Raw genomic sequence first — 22,193 nt, 5'->3', positions numbered from 1 at the left:
TTTGTATTGGAGCTTCCACAGTGGAGTCCTCTCCTCTATTCCAGACTAAACACATCCAGCTCCCTCACCTTTTCCTCGTAAGGCTTCCAGACCCTTGATCATCTTGGTTGCCCTCCAACTTGTCAATATCCTTCTTAAACTGAGGCACCCAGAACTGCACAGTTTTCTACGTATGGTATGACCAAGGCAGAATAGAGTACAGCGGTACCTCTGGTTGCGAACGGGATCCGTTCCGGAGGCCCGTTCGCAACCTGAAAAGAGCGCAATCAGAAGCGCTGTATCTGCGCAGGTGTGCGGCATGATTTGGCGCTTCTGCGCTTCGTGAGTTAGCGCTTCTGCGCAAGCGGCAAAACCTGGAAGTAACCCTTTCCGGTACTTCCAGGTCCCCGCAGGACGCAAACTGAAAAGACGTAACCTGAAGTGTCCGTAACATGAGGTATGACTGTAGTACTATGGCTTCGCTTGATCCAGACACTATACTTCTGTTGATGCAGTCTAGATTAGCATTCACTTTTTTTGCCACTGCATCACACTGTTGACTCATGTTAAGCAGAAGTCTTATGCTAGCAGGATCTTACCAGTAGAAGTCAAACAAGTGTAGAAGGGGAGGAAACAAATCCTTGAAAGATTCTCCTGTTCCCCCCAAGGCTTGCTCATCCCTCCTAATTGGTCTGGGGTCCCACTAATTCTGCTATAGGCTATAGTGCTCCTATACCTAAGGCTATTCTTAGATGCCCAGCTGAAGGCGGTTTAGCAGCTTCAGCTACTGTGCCTGTTTATTTGTTTCTTTAAAAATGTGCTTTGCCTTTTCTAAAAAAGAAAAAAAAACATACTCAAGGAAGCTTGCCATCAACTGTCTCGACAACATTTGTTGATGCAGCCTAGAATAGCATTCGCCTTTTTTGCTGCTGCAACACACTGTTGACTCATATTAAGCTTGCGGTCAACTAAGACCCCTAGCTCCTTTTCACACGTACTACTGGCAATCCAGGTGTTCCCCATCTTGTATTTGTGCAGATGGTTCTTCCTGACTAAGTGTAGAACCTTGCATTTGTCCCTATTGAAATTAATTTTCTTAGTTTTGGGCCAGTTTTCCAAGGCAGTCATCTCGCATCTCAAGGCAGCTCTCACTTGTTGCTTAAAGGTAAAAGTAAAGGGACAGGTTCTGTACTTAGGGGTCTTAGTTGACCACAAGCTTAATATGCATCAACAGTGTGTTGCAGCAGCAAAAAAGGCTAATGCAAACATCCCCTATATAGCCGTAGGAATCATAGAATCATAGCTCTGAAGAGTTGGAAGGGATCACGAGTCACCTAATCCAAGCCCCTGCAATGCAGGAAGCTTTTGCCCAAAGCAGGGCTCGAACCCACAACTCTGAGATTAACAGTTTCATGTTCTATCGACTGAGCTGCCCCAGCTGTAAAGGGGCGAAAGAACCAGCAAGGGGGGATGCACCTGTCCAAACACCGAGGAGGTGGGTCTTATAGCGTCAGGCTTAAGAGAGTCTCTCAATGAGGGTTTTTACCCCAGACGTTCGGTTCCCAATTAACAGAACTTAACGTCCTCCATATGCGGGGCAGGAGGGCTGGAAGCACCTTTAACCTAGTGAATAAATGCACAAGGCTAGCTTTCCCTGCCCTTTGTTTGCATGTGTGAGTGGAAATTTGTTATGACCGTCATGGTCCCTTCCAGCTCCACAATACTATGAATCTATTATCAGCATAATTTCAAAGCCCAAAAGGGAACTTTGTTCTGCAGGAGCTTCTTCTCCTTTCGCCTCGTGCAACGGTGTCCAGGAGCAAAAAGAAGGCAGGGCTCCTGAGAATATGAGAGCGTGAATTCCTGCCACCCTCATTCCCGGTTGTGGAAAATGCTTGTCGCTATTCTATTCAATATGTTGTTGTTGTTGAGTTGTTTAGTCATGTCCGACTCTTCGTGACCCCATGGACCAGAGCACGTCAGGCACTCCTGTCTTCCACTGTCTCCCACAGTTTGGTCAGACTCATGTTGGTAGCTTCGAAGACACTATCCAACCATCTCGTCCTCTGTCGTCCCCTTCTCCTTGTGCCCTCCATCCTTCCCAACATCAGCGTCTTTTCCAGGGAGTCTTCTCTTCTCATGAGGTGGCCAAAGTATTGGAGCCTCAGCTTCAGGATCTGTCCTTCCAGTGAGCACTCAGGGCTGATTTTCTTCAGCATGGATACGTTTGATCTTCTTGCAGTCCATGGGACTCTCAAGAGTCTCCTCCAGCACCACAATTCAAAAGCATCAATTCTTTGGCAGTCAGCCTTCTGAATGATCCAGCTCTCACTTCCATACATCACTACCGGGAAAACCATAGCTTTAACTATACGGACCTTTTTTGGCAAAGTGATGTCTTTGCTTTTTAAGATGCTGTCTAGGTTTGTCATTGCTTTTCTCCCAAGAAGCAGGCATCTTTTAATTTCATGACTGCTGTCACCATCTGCAGTGATCATGGAGCCCGAGAGAGTAAAATCTCTCACTGCCTCCATTTCCTCCCCTTCTATTTGCCAGGAGGTGATGGGACCAGTGGCCATGATCTTCGTTTTTTTGATGTTGAACTTCAATATACAGTACTGCAAAACACGTGGAAACAACAACGACTAGAACTGGGGAGCCGGAATTCTGTAGCGCACGTGACTGGTTTCTGCCTGTACCTCTACGTCGGCTTTCCGTTTCCTCATAGGAGCGCGTGAGAGAGAATCTCTGCCTACGAAGGGCCGGCCGGCGCGCACGCGCAGTGGCCGGCCGCCCTCCCATGCTCTGTGTTTACATTCGAGGGCTGCCCGGGCGGGCGAGGGGGCGATACTTCCGGCCCTCAGGTGGCCGCGTGCCTTTCCCTTGACGTCTGAGGGTGAGTGGGTCGGTTTCACCTGTGGGTGCGGTGAGGTTGCGGGTGGGTGGGTCTCCTCCCAGTCCCGCGGCAGCGGCGGCGGCGGCGGCGGGTTCTTCAGGCTGGTGTGCCGAAATTGTGCCTCCGGTGCGCAGGGTTGGATCCTGCTCGCGGGGGTTCCCATGGCTACCTGGCTGGATGCTGAGGGGGCAGGATGGTGCGCTAGGTCAACCTCTTTGCGCTCGTTTTCAAGAGCAGGGAAGATTTCCAGGTGCACCGACCATGGGCGTAGGCGGGGGGGGGGCAGGGAGGGGAGCTGCCCCCCTAAAAATCAATTAAAATACTTAACTAAACGAGGTTCTGCCCCCCCAACATAAAGCCTGCCCCCTCACCAAAAATCCTGGCTACGCCCATGGCACCGAAGGCTACTGGATTGGAGGTTGGAAATTTTGGGGGCTTACCAGGCACCCCCAAATTCGGCCCTCCAGCTGTTTTTGGACTACAGTTCCCATCATCCCTGACCACTGGTGCGGTTAGCTAGGGGTGATGGGTGTTGTAGTCCCCAAAACAGCTGGAGGGCCAAGTTTGGGGATGCCTGGCTTAGCCCCTTCCTGTGCTTCTATCATAGCTGGTCTTGCTCAAAACAAGGCTTTGCAGCTTAATTCCTATGCTTTTGATTCTGCGGTGGGGTGCTGTTGCCGCAGGGCACAATCCATCTACGAGCAGACATCAAGTTACGAACATGATGGAACGCAATCCAAAAGAGAGCAATCTCCCAGAAACAAGAGCTTCACAGAAACTGCGCCTCAGTGTCTGCAGCTTTCAGATACTGCTTGTCCAAAGCTGCGCCCAAATCGAACACAGCCTCTCCCGACTCGGATGTTTTGCTCCTGATCGCATAATAACCAGTTCTGTGTGGGTCGAGGGTTCAAAGCTATAACTCTGCCCGAATGTACATGGCAATTTAGATTTTGATTTTCCCATCGTAACATAATTGAAAATTAATCACGCGTCTGAAAGTGCAAGGTTGAAATAATTTTGATCGTCACAATTGATAATTAAAACTTGTTAAGCAGAATTGAAATAATTATTTCTTGGCAGCCTTGACAAAAATCCCATTGTGTGCAGCATTTGAAATCCGTCAGATACCAGGCGCATTTTGCGCCTGGCAATTGGCCGCTTGCGACCAAGTGAAGATGACCGGCTGCCAGGATGGCATCTGATGTCTCCCCCATCTGGAGGTGCATGCCTAGGGATCCTTGGATCTGTACTGCTCTTACACACTAGCAACACATCCTGTAGAATTCTATCCACTATATTTTATCAGCACAATCAGAATTAAGTTCAGGAACCAAAAATTCATATTGGAAAATACGACTTTCAAGTCCTCTGGCCCCAAAATGGCAACTGGACATTCCATTTGGTGCCTAGCTTATCTATCTGAGTTTGTAACACTGCTGTGTGTAATGCATATTCTATATTATCCTACATATGTCATTTATTTTTATTAACCTCTTAGTTGAAATTATTTTCCCCCTTTTTTGTGTTCAGATCAGTTGTGTATACAGATACAGAGACTCCTGTTTCAAGTTTTTCAGTATGTTTATATTATGGCTGTAGTCAGATCAGTCTTGTTTCTGAGAAGTAAATTCAGCTGAAATTAGTTGAAGTTGCTCTCAGGTTGACTAAATGCGTTGAGACAGTCATATGCTGTTGTTTATAGTCATGTGATTGCTTGCAATGTAGGTCAAAATCAATGCGAAATATGTTGAAAACATGGAACTTGCATTTCATTACGGAACTTCCTCACTATTGCATGACTTCCTTCTTGGCTTTCAACACAAAGTCCACTGGAACTGCTTTGCTTGCGTGAGAATCTGACTTTGAAAAGCATTGACGTTGATTTCCTTCTGCTTCCCTCAATGCTTCATAGTAAAAGCACAACTTCAGGCAATACCAATGAGACGGAAACATGGAAGGTGCCTAAAGAAGCCAGGGTGGCTATCTAAAGAACTTTTAACTGAGTTAAGATTAAAAAAGGATGTGTACAAAAAATGGAAAAGGGGGGAAACCACCAAAGAGGAATTCAAACAAATAGCCAGCATGTGTAGACACAAAGTCAGAAAAGCTAAAGCACAGAATGAACTCAGGCTTGCTAGAGAGGTTAAAAGCAACAAAAAAGGCTTTTATGGGTATGTTTGTAGCAAAAGGAAGAACAAAGAAACAGTGGGGTCACTCAGAGGAGAAGATGGTGAAATGCAAACAAGGGACACAGAAAGGGCTGAACTCCTCAATGCCTTCTTTGCCTCAGTCTTCTCCGATAAAGAAAACAATGCCCGACCTGAAGAATTTGGAGCAAATGATTCAGCAGAGGAAACACAGCCCAGAATAACTAAGGAGATAGTACAAGAATACTTGGCTAGTCTAGATGTATTCAAGTCTCCAGGGCCAGACGAACTGCATCCAAGAGTATTAAAAGAACTGGCAGATGTGATCTCAGAACCACTGGCAGTCATCTTTGAGAATTCCTGGAGAACAGGCGAAGTCCCGGCAGAATGGAGGAGGGCAAATGTTGTCCCTATTTTCAAAAAGGGGAAAAGAGAGGACCCAAATAATTACCGCCCAGTCAGTCTGACATCAATACCAGGGAAGATTCTGGAGCAGATCATTAAGCAAACAATCTGTGAGCACCTAGAAAGGAATGCTGTGATCACCAATAGTCAGCATGGATTTCTGAAAAATAAGTCATGTCAGACTAACCTGATCTCATTTTTTGACAGAATTACAAGCCTGGTAGATGAAGGGAACGCAGTGGATGTAGCCTACCTTGATTTCAGCAAGGCATTTGACAAGGTGCCCCATGATATTCTTGTAAAGAAGCTGGTAAAATGCGGTCTTGACTATGCTACCACTCAGTGGATTTGTAACTGGCTGACTGACCGGACCCAAAGGGTGCTCATCAATGGTTCCTCTTCATCCTGGAGAAGAGTGACTAGTGGGGTGCCACAGGGTTCTGTCTTGGGCCCGGTCTTATTCAACATCTTTATCAACGACTTGGATGATGGACTCAAGGGCATCCTGATCAAATTTGCAGATGACACCAAACTGGGAGGGGTGGCTAACACCCCAGAGGACAGGATCACACTTCAAAACGACCTTGACAGATTAGAGAACTGGGCCAAAACAAACAAGATGAATTTTAACAGGGAGAAATGTAAAGTATTGCACTTGGGCAAAAAAAATGAGAGGCACAAATACAAGATGGGTGACACCTGGCTTGAGAGCAGTACATGTGAAAAGGATCTAGGAGTCTTGGTTGACCACAAACTTGACATGAACCAACAGTGTGACGCGGCAGCTAAAAAAGCCAATGCAATTCTGGGCAGCATCAATAGGAGTATAGCATCTAGATCAAGGGAAGTTATAGTGCCACTGTATTCTGCTCTGGTCAGACCTCACCTGGAGTACTGTGTCCAGTTCTGGGCACCACAGTTCAAGAAGGACACTGACAAACTGGAACGTGTCCAGAGGAGGGCAACCAAAATGGTCAAAGGCCTGGAAACGATGCCTTATGAGGAACGGCTAAGGGAGCTGGGCATGTTTAGCCTGGAGAAGAGGAGGTTAAGGGGGGATATGATAGCCATGTTCAAATATATAAAAGGATGTCACATAGAGGAGGGAGAAAGCTTGTTTTCTGCTGCTCCAGAGAAGCGGACACGGAGCAATGGATCCAAACTACAAGAAAGAAGATTCCACCTAAACATTAGGAAGAACTTCCTGACAGTAAGAGCTGTTCGACAGTGGAATTTGCTGCCAAGGAGTGTGGTGGAGTCTCCTTCTTTGGAGGTCTTTAAGCAGAGGCTTGACAACCATATGTCAGGTGTTTCCTGCTTGGCAGGGGGTTGGACTCGATGACCCTTGTGGTCTCTTCCAACTCTATGATTCTATGATTCTATGATTCATGCATTTGTTGGTGTTATAACATGGAAACATTATTTAAAGTAGCATTTTCATTTTCTGTTATGCTTTTTATTTATTGGCTGATGTTGCTATTATAAATTGATGATTCTCATCCTACCACCAATTTCATGTACAGTCATACCTCATGTTACGGCTGCTTCAGGTTTTGGGTTGCCAACCACAGGAAACACGGAAGTACCAGAATGGGTTACTTCCGGGTTTTGCCGCATGCACAGAAGTGCTGAATTGTGCTTTGTGCATACGCAGAAGACCAAATCGCACCGGCGCAGACACAGCGCTTCAGGATGCGAATGCTGCGGGTTGCGGACGTGCCTCCATCATGGATTATATCTGCAACCCGAGGTTCCATTGTATGAGCAGAAGCATTGCATGGTTTGTCTCAGAGTTATTCTGCTAGCTGTGCAATCATCTCTCTGACTTCAATGAGGCTTACTCCAAGTAAGTAAGTAAGTGTGGATTCTTGGCCCTTATAAAAATGTTGAAATGTTACTTACTACATAAGGAGTTATAGTGGAGAGCAACTCTTTTGTATTACCACAATCCTAAGCATGTTTACTTTGATGCACTTCCTACTGTTTCCGAAGTTCCTTAATTACTAAAAGTACAATCACAACATATTTAATCTGCTATTCTGATACTGGTATGTGATGATATAGCATCAATTTCACTAGTGCTAAAAATGGGATGCTGGTGGCGCTGTGGGTTAAACCACCGAGCCTAGGACTTACCAATCAGAAGGTCGGCGGTTCAAACCCCCACGACGGGGTGAGCTCCCGTTGCTCGGTCCCTGCTCCTGCCAACCTAGCAGTTCGAAAGCACATCAAAGTGCAAGTAGATAAATAGGTACTGCTCTGGCGGGAAGGTAAACGGCGTTTCCGTGCGCTGTTCTGCTTCTCCAGAAGCGGCTTAGTCATGCTGGCCACATGACCCGGAAGCTGTACCCCGGCTCCCTCGGCCAATAAAGCGAGATGAGCGCCGCAACCCCAGAGTCGACCACGACTGGACCTAATGGTCAGGGGTCCCTTTACCTTTAAATGTGGTACCTCTGTTGTTTTATATGAATCCTGCTATGCTCACTCTCTGCTTTGTTCAAACTCTAGGTTTTAGGTATTGGTCATGTGACAGTCGGGGTCGCCATGTCTGCTCTGTGTCCTCCTCCTTCTCCTGCTGTTGCCAAGACTGAGATTGCCTTGAGTGGAGAGTCCCCATTGCTGGCTGCTACTTTTGCCTACTGGGACAATATTCTTGGTCCCCGGGTCAGGCACATCTGGGCCCCCAAAACAGACCAGCAGCTTCTCAGTGATGGAGAAATAACATTTCTTGCAAACCATACTCTGAATGGGGAAATACTTCGTAATGCAGAAAGTGGTGCAATAGACGTGAAGTTTTTTGTTTTGGCTGAGAAAGGAGTCATTATCGTGTCCTTAATTTTTGATGGGAATTGGAACGGGGACAGAAGTACGTATGGACTATCGATAATCCTTCCGCAAAGTGAGCTTGGCTTCTACCTTCCCCTTCACAGAGTATGTGTCGACAGGCTGACACATATTATAAGAAAAGGACGGATATGGATGCATAAGGTAGGATACTTCTTCATGGTAACCACTTTTACCAGTGTGGTGGTGTGGTTAAGAGCGGTAGTCTCGTAATCTGGGGAACCGGGTTCGCGTCTCCGCTCCTCCACATGCAGCTGCTGGGTGACCTTGGGCCAGTCACACTTCTCCAAAGTCTCTCAGCCCCACTCACCTCACAGAGTGTTTGTTGTGGGGGAGGAAGGGAAAGGAGAATGTGAGCCGCTTTGAGACTCCTTAAAGGGAGTGAAAGGCGGGATATCAAATCCAAACTCTTCTTCTTCTTCTTCTTCTTCTTAAGTCTGGAGCCTTGTGATTGGCTAAGCATAATACTTGCCAGCAGATGGTGATCTAGCCAAATAAATTCAAAATCTTCCTTCTCCTGCTCTTGACTTTGGGAGCCCTGACACTCTCATCCATGCCTACACAAGAATAACCTTTTCCTTGCACACACAAAGCCACTTTGCTCTATCTGCGAGGTGCAAGTCCCACAGAACTTTAACATGACCTACAGCAACACAAGAATAATCTTCGTTCTTTGTAGTGTGTGTTATTTTTACTTAGTAAAATACACATACGGCTTTTTCATACGCTGCTCAAGACTTTGATGGCCATCCATGTGTATTTATTTCAGTTATTTAAATAGTTATCAACCACACTTTCATGGAAAAATAACAAGGCAGTCTACTCTCAGGCACCCTGTCTTGATCATTGCCTGCAAAAGAAATACACAGTGCACAAGGCTTTACTTCGAAAAATATCCAGGGCATTGGTCTTTCCAAGAAGTATAATCTTTCCAGTTCATTTTAGAATGGGACACTTGGGCTTTTTATTGGAAGAATCCTATGATCTGAAGTGCAGCTGTGTGGAAGTAAGTCACTCAAATAAGACGTTTTTCTCTTTTTTCTGTTTGTTGGACCCTACTCAACTACAGAGCTGCTCAAGGCAGCATACATATGTGGTGGTTTTATCCCATTTGACCTCACAAGAGCTCAATGGACTAAGTTAGGCTGAAAGCATCTGGCAGACTGAGGCTGCTTGCTGAGATCATGGCTGAACACAGATCTCCTCCTTTTAGCCTGTTTAGAATTGAATGTGATTTTGTTTTGACTAAGATACAGCAGCTTAGTTGGGTCGTTGTGAATCTGATGTATTTTTATAGAACACTGGGTGTACAGCGTGTGGGTTAAAACATGTACACATATGTACTAGAACCTTTCTTTTAAAAATAACAAATTTTCCCATGCCTAGGAAAGGCAAGAACACATTCAGAAGGCTGTCCTGGAGGGCACAGAGAGAATGGAAGACCAGGTAAGAATGATGCAAGCGGAGAGACTCTGCGCACATTTCAGTATTGACACTTCATGTCCCATCAATTTCAAGTGGAAGGAGTACAAGTGTTCTTGGTTCCTTTCCCATTCAACCATTCATCCATCTGTAGAAGCTGCTACTGCGGGTTCCTCTGGGTATCGGGAACGTTTTCTATAAGAGAATGATTTCCATGAAAATGGAATAGAAACACTGAGCAAACTGGAAAAAACATATGCCCACTCCATGTCATTGTGGAGTGAAGTAGAATTCTGAGTGGTATTTTATTTTCTTCATACACAGGCCATCTAAATGAAAAATTGTTTTTGTTTTTTTTAAAGTGTTGGCTTCTTCAGTTTATTTGTACTATCAACCTCCTGTCAAAACATAAGATCTTACTAGATCATTGGTTTATCTGGCAGAAGAACTGGCAGTGCATGTGTGTTGGGCTGCAGCTGGCTGGGAGAGGGTTTATTATACAGCAGGGTTGGGGAACATCAAGCCCAGAGACCAAATGTGCTCCTCCAGGCATCTTTGTCTAGCCCTTGGGACTTTCTCCAAACCACCCCCCAACTCACACTTCTCATTGGCTCTGCTTCACACCCTCCTAAAATGCTTTTGCCTGGCTGGAATATTTCCTTGAATTCTGGTGGCACCTTTCTGTTGCCTGCATGGAGGATAGAAGGGCATGTGTGAATGTGTACAGAAACAAGCCTGAACAAAGGTAACATTTACTGTCACTGTTCCACCCACACTTGCCTCTGGCCGCACCCACCCCTGGGATATGGCCCCCAGAAAGTTTCCTAGTAGGGAATATGGCCCTCGGGTTGAAAAAGGTTCCCCATCCCTGTTGTAGATGACCTTAGGGAAACGGTACTTAACAAGTATTTTCTCTTTATCAACTGTAAACTCTAGCAATACATTAACTTATTCATTTTTCTCTGTTTGTCTTATATATGCCCAGGCTCTTGAATTTTATTTAACCAAGCAGTCTAACACAACAGCTTAGAAACTCAGTTTTAAAATTGCATTCAGTTCAAAAATTATATTCATGGTTTACTAAGTAATTTTTCTGTTAGGTTGGAACAAATCTGGAAAATAAAGCATTGAATCAAACTTAAGTTATATTCTAAGCAGACTCATTAAAATCAATGGGTTCAACTAACTGACTTGACCCACTGGAGCAGATTTTGGGGACGTGGGAAGATATTGGGTTGGGTGGAAGGTGAAGTCCTGTCACACAAGTCCTGTCATGGAAGTTACATAACATTGGATTGTTTTACTAGTTTATTGTTATTCTTTCCTCTCCAAAAAATGTTCACCCTATTCAGGTTCTGTTCTTTAAGTACACACTCTGCTTTTTATTTCACAAAACATTATTTATTGCACAGGGCCAGAGCATCATTCCAATGCTGACAGGGGAAGTTATTCCTGTAATGGAGCTCCTTTCATCTATGAAATCACACAGCGTGCCAGAAGAAATAGATGTAAGTCTTACTGTTAGCTGCTTCATGAAAGGAAGCAGCTCTTCCATCTTTCTTTGAAGTGCCTTTAATAAAAAGAATTTCAGCTCATTAGTCAATGGATTTCTAGCTTTGGGGGGGTTTTTTGGCCAGTACAGTACAGAATTTATACCAGGGTACATTTATTTGTATGCCAACCTTTCAAGAGTTAAAACCTTGCTTAAGACTACTTACAACATGAAAAAATACATAATTAACAAACGTAGTCTTAAACAAAAACATTGAGAAGCGCACAACCAAATTGAGCAATATAAATCATAGTAAGATCTATAATAAAGATACCAAAAATTAAAATCATAACAGCAACCCCCCCCCAAACCTCTAAACAACACCCCAGCCCAAGAATCTGTTCAGCATTCTCAGCTTTTGTAGCTGGAGTCAGTCCTGGCCCTGCAAGGCAAACAGCAGATCTTCCAGGACCTGCAGCCAAGGGCACATCTCACAGACATCACAGCACTTTTTAAACTCTACTGGACTAAATTGCATGTGGTCTGGTCTGTACGTAGCTCTTTAAAGTGCAAAAAATTATCAAAATTGTGATTCATTCCACAGGTGTTTTTTAAAAAATCTAGGGAGAGTTCAAAGGTAGGATCTTTTTAGATCCTAGGCATTCTTTTCCTGGATCATTAATGCATCAGCAAAACAAATATACTGATATAGCAGTGGGTGTGGAGCTTGTAAAGCTGGCGGTGGGGGATTGTACAGGCAAAGCAATGAACATTTAGTTCCAAAGTCAGTCTCTCCCTTGCTTGAATTGTGAGAAAGGATTGGCACTTGTGTCCACGCAGGACCCTGGATGATAAAGGTCCTTTGGAATAAGATGTAGGATAGAAAATACATGAATAAATGAAATGTATTAAAATTCTGACTTCGTCTACCTCCTTATTTTGTATAAATCTCAGTATTTTTTTTGCATTAAAATAGGATCGGTTCCTGGGCTGTTTGTGATTTGTAGCGTATACACCATGACTAATCTTCCTCCTTGTGCTTTTATCACATTCCAGATAAGTGACACGGTGCTTAGCGATGATGACATTGGAGACAGCTGTCACGAAGGTTTCCTTCTTAAGTATGATCATTTGCTCTTGGGAAAGTACTTACTTCTAAAGCAGAGATTTTGGGAAAGAGGGAGGCGATTGGTGACTGGATGAGTTGCCTATAAGTAAGCCTCTTTTCAGGGACACATGTGGCACTGTGGTCTAAACCACAGAGCCTAAGGCTTGCCGTTGTTCGGTCCCTGCTCCTGCCAACCTAGCAGTTTGAAAGCACGTCAAAGTGCAAGTAGATAAATAGGTACCGCTCCGGCGGGAAGGTAAACGGCATTTCCGTGCGCTGCTCTGGTTCACCAGAAGTGGCTTAGCCATGCTGGTCACATGACCTGGAAGCTGTTCGCTGGCTCCCTCAGCCAATAAAGCGAGATGAGCACACAACCCCAGAGTCAGTCACGACTCCTGTCCTATAATGATTACTGCAGAGTAAAACAAGATGTTCACATAGGAGTTTAAGGCAATTCATACACTTACACAAAAATGTGAGTAGCTATTAAATGGTATCCTTTAATTTTGTTTTGTTTTGCAAATTTTGTCTGAAGTCTAGATTTGTAGTAATTTAATTTCAGGTGGCTGAACTAACCATATAGTTCTGGCCCTTGGTGTTTGATTTTAGTACAGACTACACACCACATTTGGAAACGTTAGTATCGTTGACAGTAAAACGCTTTGCAAAGTCTTTTTAGCTGCTGCATGTAAACTACTTGTGAAGTATTTCATATTACTTTGTATGCCTCTCTTTTCAATTTGCAGAGCCATCAGTTCACACCTGCAGACCTGTGGTTGCTCGGTAGTTATAGGAAGCAGTGCAGAAAAAGTTAATAAAGTAAGCACCTCCTATCTTATAAAGGTTAGATTACCAGGCAGAACAATATGCTGCCAGAAATCATAGGCGTTAGTCCTTTGATTTCATATACAGTATTACCTGTAAAGGGCGGGGGGAGGGATTATTCTAGCAACAAAATATGAAGCTTGTGTACTTAGAAAATGGCAATATAACTGGCAAAAAGTCATTTGGGTTCCTGTAATTGGCAAGTAGCAACTACCCAGTTACTATATCATATAACAATTTTCATTTACAAGTTTTCTCTTTGCTAAATTTCCCTGCCTATATAAGTATTTTTACAGTATTTTTGTATTACAGATAGTACGGACTCTGTGCCTCTTTCTTACTTCAGCAGAGCGAAAGTGTTCTAGGCTGTGTAGAAACGAAACTTCCTTTAAGTATGAATCGGGGCTTTTTGTGCAAGGATTACTGAAGGTGACGTCTTTGATTTGCTCAACTACATTTTGTCAGGAGCCAGTAACTTTAGTTTTCTAACCAAATGAAGTATTGTTGTGCTTAGATTAATCAATTATTTATTTTGTTAGCATCTTTATTAATGTCCTTTAAAATTAAAATACAGGTTTCTAGTAGGTTTTTCCTTTAAGTGAGGAGGTTGGAAGCATTTATCCAGCAGGACAAAGGAAGCATAGATTAAACTGCTAATTTGCATTAACACAACTACTATTTTTTAAGGGAAATGTACTTTCCTGTCTCTTCTTCTCTTGCTATGAAGTATAAAGATAAATCAACATCTTTCCTTTTCTTCTCACACTTAAATATGTCATATAGTGGAAACTGGAGAAATCTTTTTCTGAAAGTGATACTGGTAATTGACTAGAAATGTTTAATGTAAAAAATAGGTTGGTTTTTAAATATATATATAAAAAAATGACAATCCAAACTGGACCTTTAAAACTTTAAAAACCTTTAAAAGCAATGATTGCCCAAAAAACCCATCCCCAGGGTGGAGGGAAGAAAACTAGTAACAATAGTGAATAAAACTACAAACTGCAGTTGTGTTTCCCGCTCTAACACAGTCATAAATTTCATTTATGAATCACTTCTCATTAGGCATCATGAAGTGAATTACAGTGTAACATATATAAAAACCAGCTAAAGTATTTGCAGACACAAAAATTTCAGTGATTTCAGTGGAATACTTCCTTCTGAGTTTTCTATAAGGGCACTCGCTATCCACAATCTGGAGTCCCCTGTGCATTTGTGGAGTTTCTGTGCATGTTTACTCGTAAGTAAGCCCAAATGTAAGGCTGTAACAGAGTCTACTTTCTGAATGGAGAACATTCAAACTCTTATAATTCAAACCGTAGCAAGTTTACTCGTGTGTTAGCCCCACTAAGTTCAATTAAGCTTATGTCCACAGACATCAAGGCAGAAATCCTAAACCTGCACCCAAGGGATTAAGTAGCTTACTTGGTTAGAGCATGGTGCTGATAATGCCAAGGTTGCAGGTTCGATCCCTGTATGGGACAGCTGCGTATTCCTGGATTGCAGGGGGTTGGACTTGATGATCCTCAGGGTCCCTTCCAATTCTACAATTCCAGGATTCCTACTGAATTTGTTGGGACTGTGTATGTGCTAAGAATTGAATTGTATGGTGTTGAGTGCTGTCCATACAGAACACATCCTCAGTGTGACATATGTATATATCTGTATATATGTGTGTGTGTATGTGTGTGTGTGTGTGAGAGAGAGAGAGAATTGTCTAATTTATTGCCATATTATGACAATAAATCAAAATGTTTCAAATTGTAATCTGGTAGTGCCTTATAGTTTTTGATTCCTCTGATTTTTTTTTTTAGTAACTGGACTAATTGTTTTCACTGTGACAGGATGGCACTGGAAGTTTTACGTTGCCTTTCCGTCAAGTGATGTATGCTCCGTATCCTACCACACACATTGATGTAGATATCAACACCGTGAAACAGATGCCTCCTTGCCACGAACATATCTATAACCAGCGGCGGTACATGAGATCCGAGCTAACAGCTTTCTGGAGAGCCACTTCAGATGAAGAGATGGCTCAGGATACCATTATCCATACGGACGAGAGCTTCACCCCTGATCTGTATGTGTTCCTGTACAGTCGCAGAATTTCAGATGTTGACGCCTATCATGGTTTAAATGCAGGGTCTGGATAATGTTTCGGTTCCGTTTTGCCATCCAGGCAAAATTTCTGCCCTGAAATTAGGACCAAATTACCCAAGCAATATTGAAAGCCGGCAGTCATTTTTTCCCATTTTGCATGGGTGAGATTCTACCTTTTGAATCTGGAGTCTTTTGTTCTCCCCCAAGAACAGTAAAACAACTGAGCACTTGTTCCCTATGAGTTTCTTAGGGTGCTTCCGCAGCTATGAGAATTTGATTTCTGTCTCCACCCAACACTCTTCTGAGATGCCATCCTTTGGGAGGCTAACGGCATGAGAAGTAGGATCACCAAAGTGGTTATCCTCTACAAGATTTGGAAGCTTCTTAGCTTTTTTCATAAACTAGCAGCAAGAAGTGATCAGGTAGACTTGTCGCACAATTCATTCAACACTCGGGTCCAGTTTATCCATGCATGTATATGGGGTGGCTCCACTGAAAAACACAGGGCCAGATTCCACTAACCAGGTACATTAGCGAAAGCCTGTGCAAGGTCTTCTGCTAGCACACTGGGGCTTTCTCCCGTCTCTCTGCCCCCCTGTGCCTCTCCCAGATCTGCTCAGGAGGATCTGGAGGACCCCCAGTGGCAGAGGAGAGGGTTCCATATAGCAAGCAGAAATGCTTGCACTGATGGAACGATTGCCTTAGTGTGACACTCAGTTCCCACCATGGTGTTTGAGATGATGAGAGAAGACGTTCTCTGGTATTTGGTCAGTGATAGCTTATTCATAAACACAAATTAGCACTTGAGGCTGTAGTAATCAAGTCATGAGCCAGCCTTCGTCATGGGTTATCCTTTAATTACAATTGGCACAGTTTAGTCTCATTTTGTATATGAAGTATTGTGTGCTTCTATAAAAGTATTTAGTTTGCCTGCTATTTTTTGCATGATTTTTTTTTAACTAGCCCTACTTTATATTTTCCTTCCAACCTAGCAGTTTGAAAGCACATCAAAGTGCAAGTAGATAAATAGGTACCGCTCCGGCGGGAAGGTAAATGGCGTTTCGATGCGCTGCTCTGGTTCGCCAGAAGCGGCTTAGTCATGACCCGGAAGCTGTACACCGGCTCCCTTGGCCAAGAAAGCGAGATGAGCGCCGCAACCCCAGAGTCAGTCACGACTGGACCTAATGGTCAGGGGTCCCTTTACCTTTACCTTACTTTATATTTTAGATCACATATAAGAACAGTGGGACTTCTGTGTTTTCAAATGCTGTAAGGAATTCTTACAGATACCGAATGGTACTTCAACTTTGCATTGTGAATGAAACTCAGCATATTACTGCATGCTTCCTCTGTATTTTTACAGGAACGTTTTCCAAGATGTCCTTCACCAAGACACTTTAGTAAAAGCCTTTCTGGATCAGGTAACTGTTCATTCTAATGCGTTAAAACTGATGAGTGATATATCACCTGTTTTAATTTTTTTAATGAGTTCCTTTTGTGTAGTTGTAGCCTTAAAAAACACCACTCCAGTGGTTCCATTCTGTAGTATTTTAAAGCGTGATTTCAAAGAAGCTGCTCTAATCTAATACTAATGAGATTAATTACCTACTGCCTGTCTTTTCTCTGTATTTGCACTCTAAAGTCAAGTCATGTGGCAATACTGGGAAAGTGCAGGAAAGCTTCAAATACAGTTAAGGGATGTAGGAATAACATGTCTTTGTTCTGTATGCATTTAGCGTTTAGCAGATTAATTGTAGTTGTAATTGTAGAAGTATCAGCAGTTAACAAACCACTGACTTGAGTGAAATTTCTGAAGTTAATTATGGGACTTCAGGGCCAAAAATTCACTCAAATATTTTATGTTTATTGTTGATACATAAATATGTGCATCTGCATAATCTCTTTCTTTGCAAAAGCTGGTTCCCAGCATTGCCAAACACGAACACAGCAGAACTACACACATGAGCAGATTGGGTCTCAATGGCTGAAATTACCAGAGAAGGAAGCAGGTTTAATTCTCGCCCAAATGTGTTTCTGTGCGCATCCTTTTACATTTGCTATAAGTTGTTGCTGCCATTTACCTCCTACAGGTAAAAGTAAAACACTGCACTTGAGAGTGGCTGTTGCAGCAAGAACGAACCACCTCTCCACCCTTTTATTTTTATTTACAGAAATCCTATCCCACTCAGCATATAAATATCAGGAATATAAGAAAACCAGTATGATTTTCTAAAACTTGGCCATTCACAAAACGAAACACTAAAATAGAAAATTTCAGTATGAAACATAATAAAACAGAAAATTTCAGCAAGGCACATGGCTGGGTCACAGTGCAGGGAAAGCCTGCTTAAGTAAATAAAACACTTCTTGAGCAAGGGCCGAAAACAGTATAGCGGTACCTCGGGTTAAGTACTTAATTCATTCTGGAGCTCCGTTCTTAACCTGAAACTGTTCTTAACCTGAAGCACCACTTTAGCTAATGGGGCCTCCTGCTGCTGCCGCTTTGCCGGAGCATGATTTCTGTTCTCATCCTGAAGCAAAGTTCTTAACCCGAGGTACTATTTCTGGGTTAACCTGTAACCTGAAGCGTATGTAACCCGAGGTACCACTGTACTGTGTGTGCCTGCTTGATATCCAAAGGGAGTAAGGAAATTCCATAAACTAGCTGCAGCAGTTCTTAAAGCCCTGCTCCAGATGGCTAGGAAGTGAACCTAAGGAGTATATGGAGTAGCCAAAAGACAGTAGTAGCCAGGTAAGTGCATAAGAGAACAGGCAGTCCCTCAAGTAAGCTGGTCCCAAACTGTTTAGAGCTTTGTATACCACCAGCAGACCCTTAAATGTGGCCCAGCAGCATACTGGCAGACAGTGCTGTTTCTTCAGAAACTGTGGGTAGCCTGCTCTTACCAATGGTTCCTACAGAAGTGCATAATGTGTGTGCATGCAGAGCATTGAGATGCACTGCACCCTGCCCCACCCCCAGAGTCCCTGCAAGATCCACGCTTGTCCTCTGTGTAACCAACTCCTATCATAATGTATATTTTACTAGGCTATAACAGAAGGCAGCGTATGGGGTGAGCCATGCGAGAGAATGCCACTAAACGGAACCCTTTTCCCTCTTAATGTAATGTGTACTGATCTTTTATGTGGCAATTCTTAACAGGTCTTTCATTTGAAACCGGGATTGTCCCTGAGGCGTGTGTTCCTCGCACAGTTCTTGTTAATCCTTCACCGAAAAGCCTTAACCCTAATCAAATATATAGAAGACGATACGTAAGTATAAAGCTAAAGGGAGCGGTGTGTTTTCTTGGCACGGTTTTCACTGAAACCATTCCGTTTAACCACACTTTCCCCTTACCATCCCACAGGCAGAAAGGCAAGAAGCCTTTTAAATCGCTCCGTAGCTTGAAGATAGACCTGGACTTGAGGGCAGAGGGTGACCTTAACATAATAATGGCCTTAGCTGAGAAGATCAAGCCGGGATTGCATTCATTTCTGTTTGGCCGCTCATTCTACACTAGCGTGCAAGAGCACGACGTTCTAATGACGTTTTAAAGGTTTATTTATTTTTATGTGGGTTGGTATCTCTTCACAATGCTTCTCAAAGGTATTGTTTAAAGGGAATATAGCATTTCTCTTCACAAACACGTGTTGTGGTCCGGTGCAACAGAATGTGTGGTTGACACTACAACAGTCTTCGTCCCCAGCCCAGTGCTGTCCAGCTGTTGTTGTTGGACTCAGACTACCATCAGTCCCACCCAACATGGCCTGTGGCCAGGGATGATGGGAGTTGTAGTCTGCCAATGTTTGGAGGGTATCACTGTGGGGAAGGCTGCGGGAAAAGTCAGAGAGGCTGCTGTTTAGACCTGCGCAGCCCAGGTAGGGTGAGGTTTCTCACCTGCCTTCTGAGCACCAAGTGCCACTGCTGATTCCTGAGAGGGGAAGGAAGAAGGCACAGGAAGCTCCGTGTGGTTTGGGTTTGGTAGTAGGAGTGTTGGGTTGGCTCTTCCACCATGCCACTTTGCTCCCTGTGCCTCTCCCTCTCGGGAGCTGGCAACAACATTCTGTGTTTGGAAAGCAAGAGAACAGCCCTTTGCCACCCCACCAGTTGCTACTGGAATCGAGTCAGTTCAACTTAGGCATGCATCAGATGTTCCATTTTGATTACAGGGAGAGTAAACATTGGTGTGGTTTGTTTAAAGGTTAACTTAATGGCATTTTCGAAACCACAAAGTTGAGGACAACTTTTAATGGTTTTTTTAAGAGGATATTGGTTTATAATTTTTCTTTGGGTGTGTGGTATTGGGAGACATGTTCCATTTCCTCCTTTCTGTTCAGGGACTGTTGACTGCAAAACAAATGGTCAGATGTAATTTTAGGACTATCGCTTCCAGTGTGTTTGGTAATATGAACGGTGCCACCTGCTTTTTCTCCCTGCCCCACCCCCCATAGCCTTCAAAAGCCAGCAGAAACTTGCGGTGACATCTTAAGTACTTCAGCACAGGCATGGAACAGGCAATGAGGCAGTACTTTTAGATGATGTCATCAAAAGTGCCAAGCAAGTGCCAAGCAAGACTGTTCTGTTGCTAATTATGTCACCCATCATGCATGTTGCACTGTGTTTTGTCAGACATAGGTGCAAGTCAAACAGAGGGCAAATTAGGAAAGGTATGTTTTATGCTGATAGGAGCAATTGCCAAGCTCTTTCTGATGAGCTACTGAGTGAAAGCCATATAAAAATCTCCTGGATCTCCAATGCCTCTGAGCAGTTTGGGGTGAGGGGACTGGTTAGAGACAAACTTAGTTGGTACCACAACTGAAATAAGGGTGGTAGTGGCAAACTTCTACTTTTCCTCTTCAACTCTAGCATATTTACCTCTCACCTCTCAGCTTCTTCTAAACCGAACAAAGATAAACATTATGTATTTGCCTGTTTTCCACTGCCTTTCATACCTGTATAATATGGAATATTTATAATGGCTTTAATGTACATGTCTTGCAAAATGCAAAGAGCTGCCATAAAAGTGCATGTCATGTACTTCAAAAGGTTTTAAATGCATGCTGCTGTTTTTTAATTTCATTTTTTAATTGTTTGCCAGGTTGGGGTTGTTCCAATACACTAATATGTTTCTTTAAGTGCAATATTTTGTGTTCATGATTAGGGAAAATTTACTGTCAGAAAGACATCTCTAAGCTGTTATTGAGCATTCCTTATTATGAATTCTTATTTTCTTGGAAACCTGCTCTCCCTTCTCATCTGATGGCTGTTGCCCACATGTGATGGTGATGGCTCAGATGAAGGGTATCCAATTTAACTTTTGCATCTTGGGAAGTTGTGATTGCCAAACTTTCCCCTGTAGTAAAATGAGCAAGGTGCAGTATCTTATGTGAAGCTAACTGCATACAACAGGCGCTCACCATTCATTGGCTTATTACAGCCAGTAATTTAATTTGTAAAGATGTGAAGTTGCCATGTCAAAAGACTAAATATTATTGTGGAATTATGGGGCCTAACAAAGCAGCTTCTACCCTTTGGGACGACTGGGATGAGGGCAGTAGAAGCTAAGCAGGAATGAGAAATGCCTCTTAGCTTAGCTCAGTGTAGGTAGCATCCCAGTGAATGGCCTGAGCACAACTCTGGTAGCCTGTCAATAGCTCTACTGTTGAGATTAAAAGTCCTGTGCAGCCATAACAAAAAGACAGACAACTGACATTTTTCTGTCTTAGGGTTAGTGATAAATTTAGAGGGAATACTGTCAGACCATGAAGATGTGTTCTTTTCCATAACTTATTTTACAGAGTAATAGCCCTAGGTGTTGGTTTAAAAGCAGCTTAAAGATTTGAAACTAATATAGTATCCATTTACCTGGGATTTTCTGTATTTTCATGCTGCTACGTCTGTGGATTGCAAGGTACTGGAAAAATATCAGTAGGAGAATTATTGCTGATATAATCTAGTAATGAGACAAATTCCATTTGCCATTTTAAAAAATGCATACTAGGGATAGCAAGCTATATTTTAATGTTGTTGTTGAAGTGGCTTTAGCATTCTGATGAATAAATACAGGAGACATTGCCACACAGAGAACACATTCTTGAACCATATGCCTAATTGTAGATTGATGCATTTTTTGGCAAATAAAACTGGCACTACCAAAATGAAATCTCTGTTGCCTGAAATATATCCTAGTGTCATATTTTCTCTATGAAATGTCCAAATGCTAATAATTTGCTCTGATTTTTTGGTGCGCTTTTCCCATGCATGTACATTATAATAAAACGGATAAATACCTCCTTATTTTGTGTTGCACATCTTATTGCTCAGGGTAAGATTAGGCTGTTGAAAGCAATATTGCAAGAAGATTCATTTACCAAAAGGTCTTGGCTACAATACACATCGTCTCAGACAGCATCGCTACACTTTCTCCAGCACCTGTGTCACAGCACCATCCATAGGGACATAATTGCCATGCAAAACAGCACCAGTTCCTCCCTTTAGCTAATTTACCGGTCCAAATATTTGTTTCTTGTAACATTAGTGCAGCTTGCTTTCTCTAGGCTACAAGTTTGTGCCATTTCCCAACTACTGTATTGGTACTGGGATTTGACCAGAAAACAGCAACCCTGTCAAATATACAGCTTCTTGAACATTGAGGGCAGCCGGGGACAGTGTGGAATAAATAAAATGTGCATGGATTATTATTTATTTTTTTAAATGGATTGATATGATTTCTAATTGTTTCTAATATGCATTTTTATAAAACCATTGTACTTTAAGTGATCTCACCTGATGTGAACCACTTTGGGCACAATTTTGTGGGAAAGTGGCATACAAATAAGCAGAAGATGATGCTATTGCTGGAGCAAGTCCTCTTTTTTAAAACTAAGAACTACTTTTGAAACTGCTCTGTTCTTTTAAATAAAAAACCATCACCGCCTTCTTTACGGGAGTGAAGACAGAATTTAAGATCGGGCAGA

At 43.0% G+C, this 22,193-nt stretch overlaps 1 protein-coding gene across 2 annotated transcripts; it reads left to right on the top strand.

Annotated features, from left to right (window-relative positions):
• The first annotated feature begins 2,692 nt into the window (after positions 1 to 2,692).
• On the top strand, positions 2,693 to 21,510 carry C9orf72 (C9orf72-SMCR8 complex subunit). 2 transcript variants are annotated; one of them, XM_083420649.1, is made up of 11 exons: positions 2,693 to 2,875; positions 7,936 to 8,415; positions 9,658 to 9,717; positions 11,106 to 11,201; positions 12,242 to 12,306; positions 13,040 to 13,112; positions 13,431 to 13,547; positions 14,963 to 15,198; positions 16,582 to 16,639; positions 18,379 to 18,492; positions 18,588 to 21,510. In XM_083420649.1, the coding sequence occupies exons 2-10, from the start codon at positions 7,972 to 7,974 to the stop codon at positions 18,490 to 18,492; spliced, it is 1,263 nt and encodes a 420-aa protein (XP_083276775.1). In that variant the 5' UTR covers positions 2,693 to 2,875; positions 7,936 to 7,971; the 3' UTR covers positions 18,588 to 21,510. The 2 variants fall into 2 exon arrangements, with proteins under 2 accessions (XP_083276775.1, XP_083276776.1); XM_083420650.1 differs by lacking the exon at positions 2,693 to 2,875 and adding an exon at positions 2,893 to 3,125.
• The last annotated feature ends 683 nt before the right edge of the window (positions 21,511 to 22,193 follow it).

The sequence above is a fragment of the Podarcis tiliguerta genome (assembly GCF_965153285.1).
Source record: "Podarcis tiliguerta genome assembly, chromosome: 17".
NCBI classification, from domain to species: Eukaryota; Metazoa; Chordata; class Lepidosauria; order Squamata; family Lacertidae; genus Podarcis; species Podarcis tiliguerta.
The sequence above is the reverse complement of the archived record's forward strand: the minus strand, read 5'-3'. Positions and strand labels throughout refer to the sequence as shown.

Bases quoted from the DNA above. Each gene is read 5' to 3' on its own strand.
- C9orf72 (XM_083420649.1), top strand. From the start codon at position 7,972: ATGTCTGCTCTGTGTCCTCCTCCTTCTCCTGCTGTTGCCAAGACTGAG. The intron at 9,718-11,105 runs GTAAGAATGATG...TTTATTGCACAG, and splicing joins CAGAGAGAATGGAAGACCAG to GGCCAGAGCATCATTCCAAT. The intron at 16,640-18,378 runs GTAACTGTTCAT...AATTCTTAACAG, and splicing joins TAAAAGCCTTTCTGGATCAG to GTCTTTCATTTGAAACCGGG.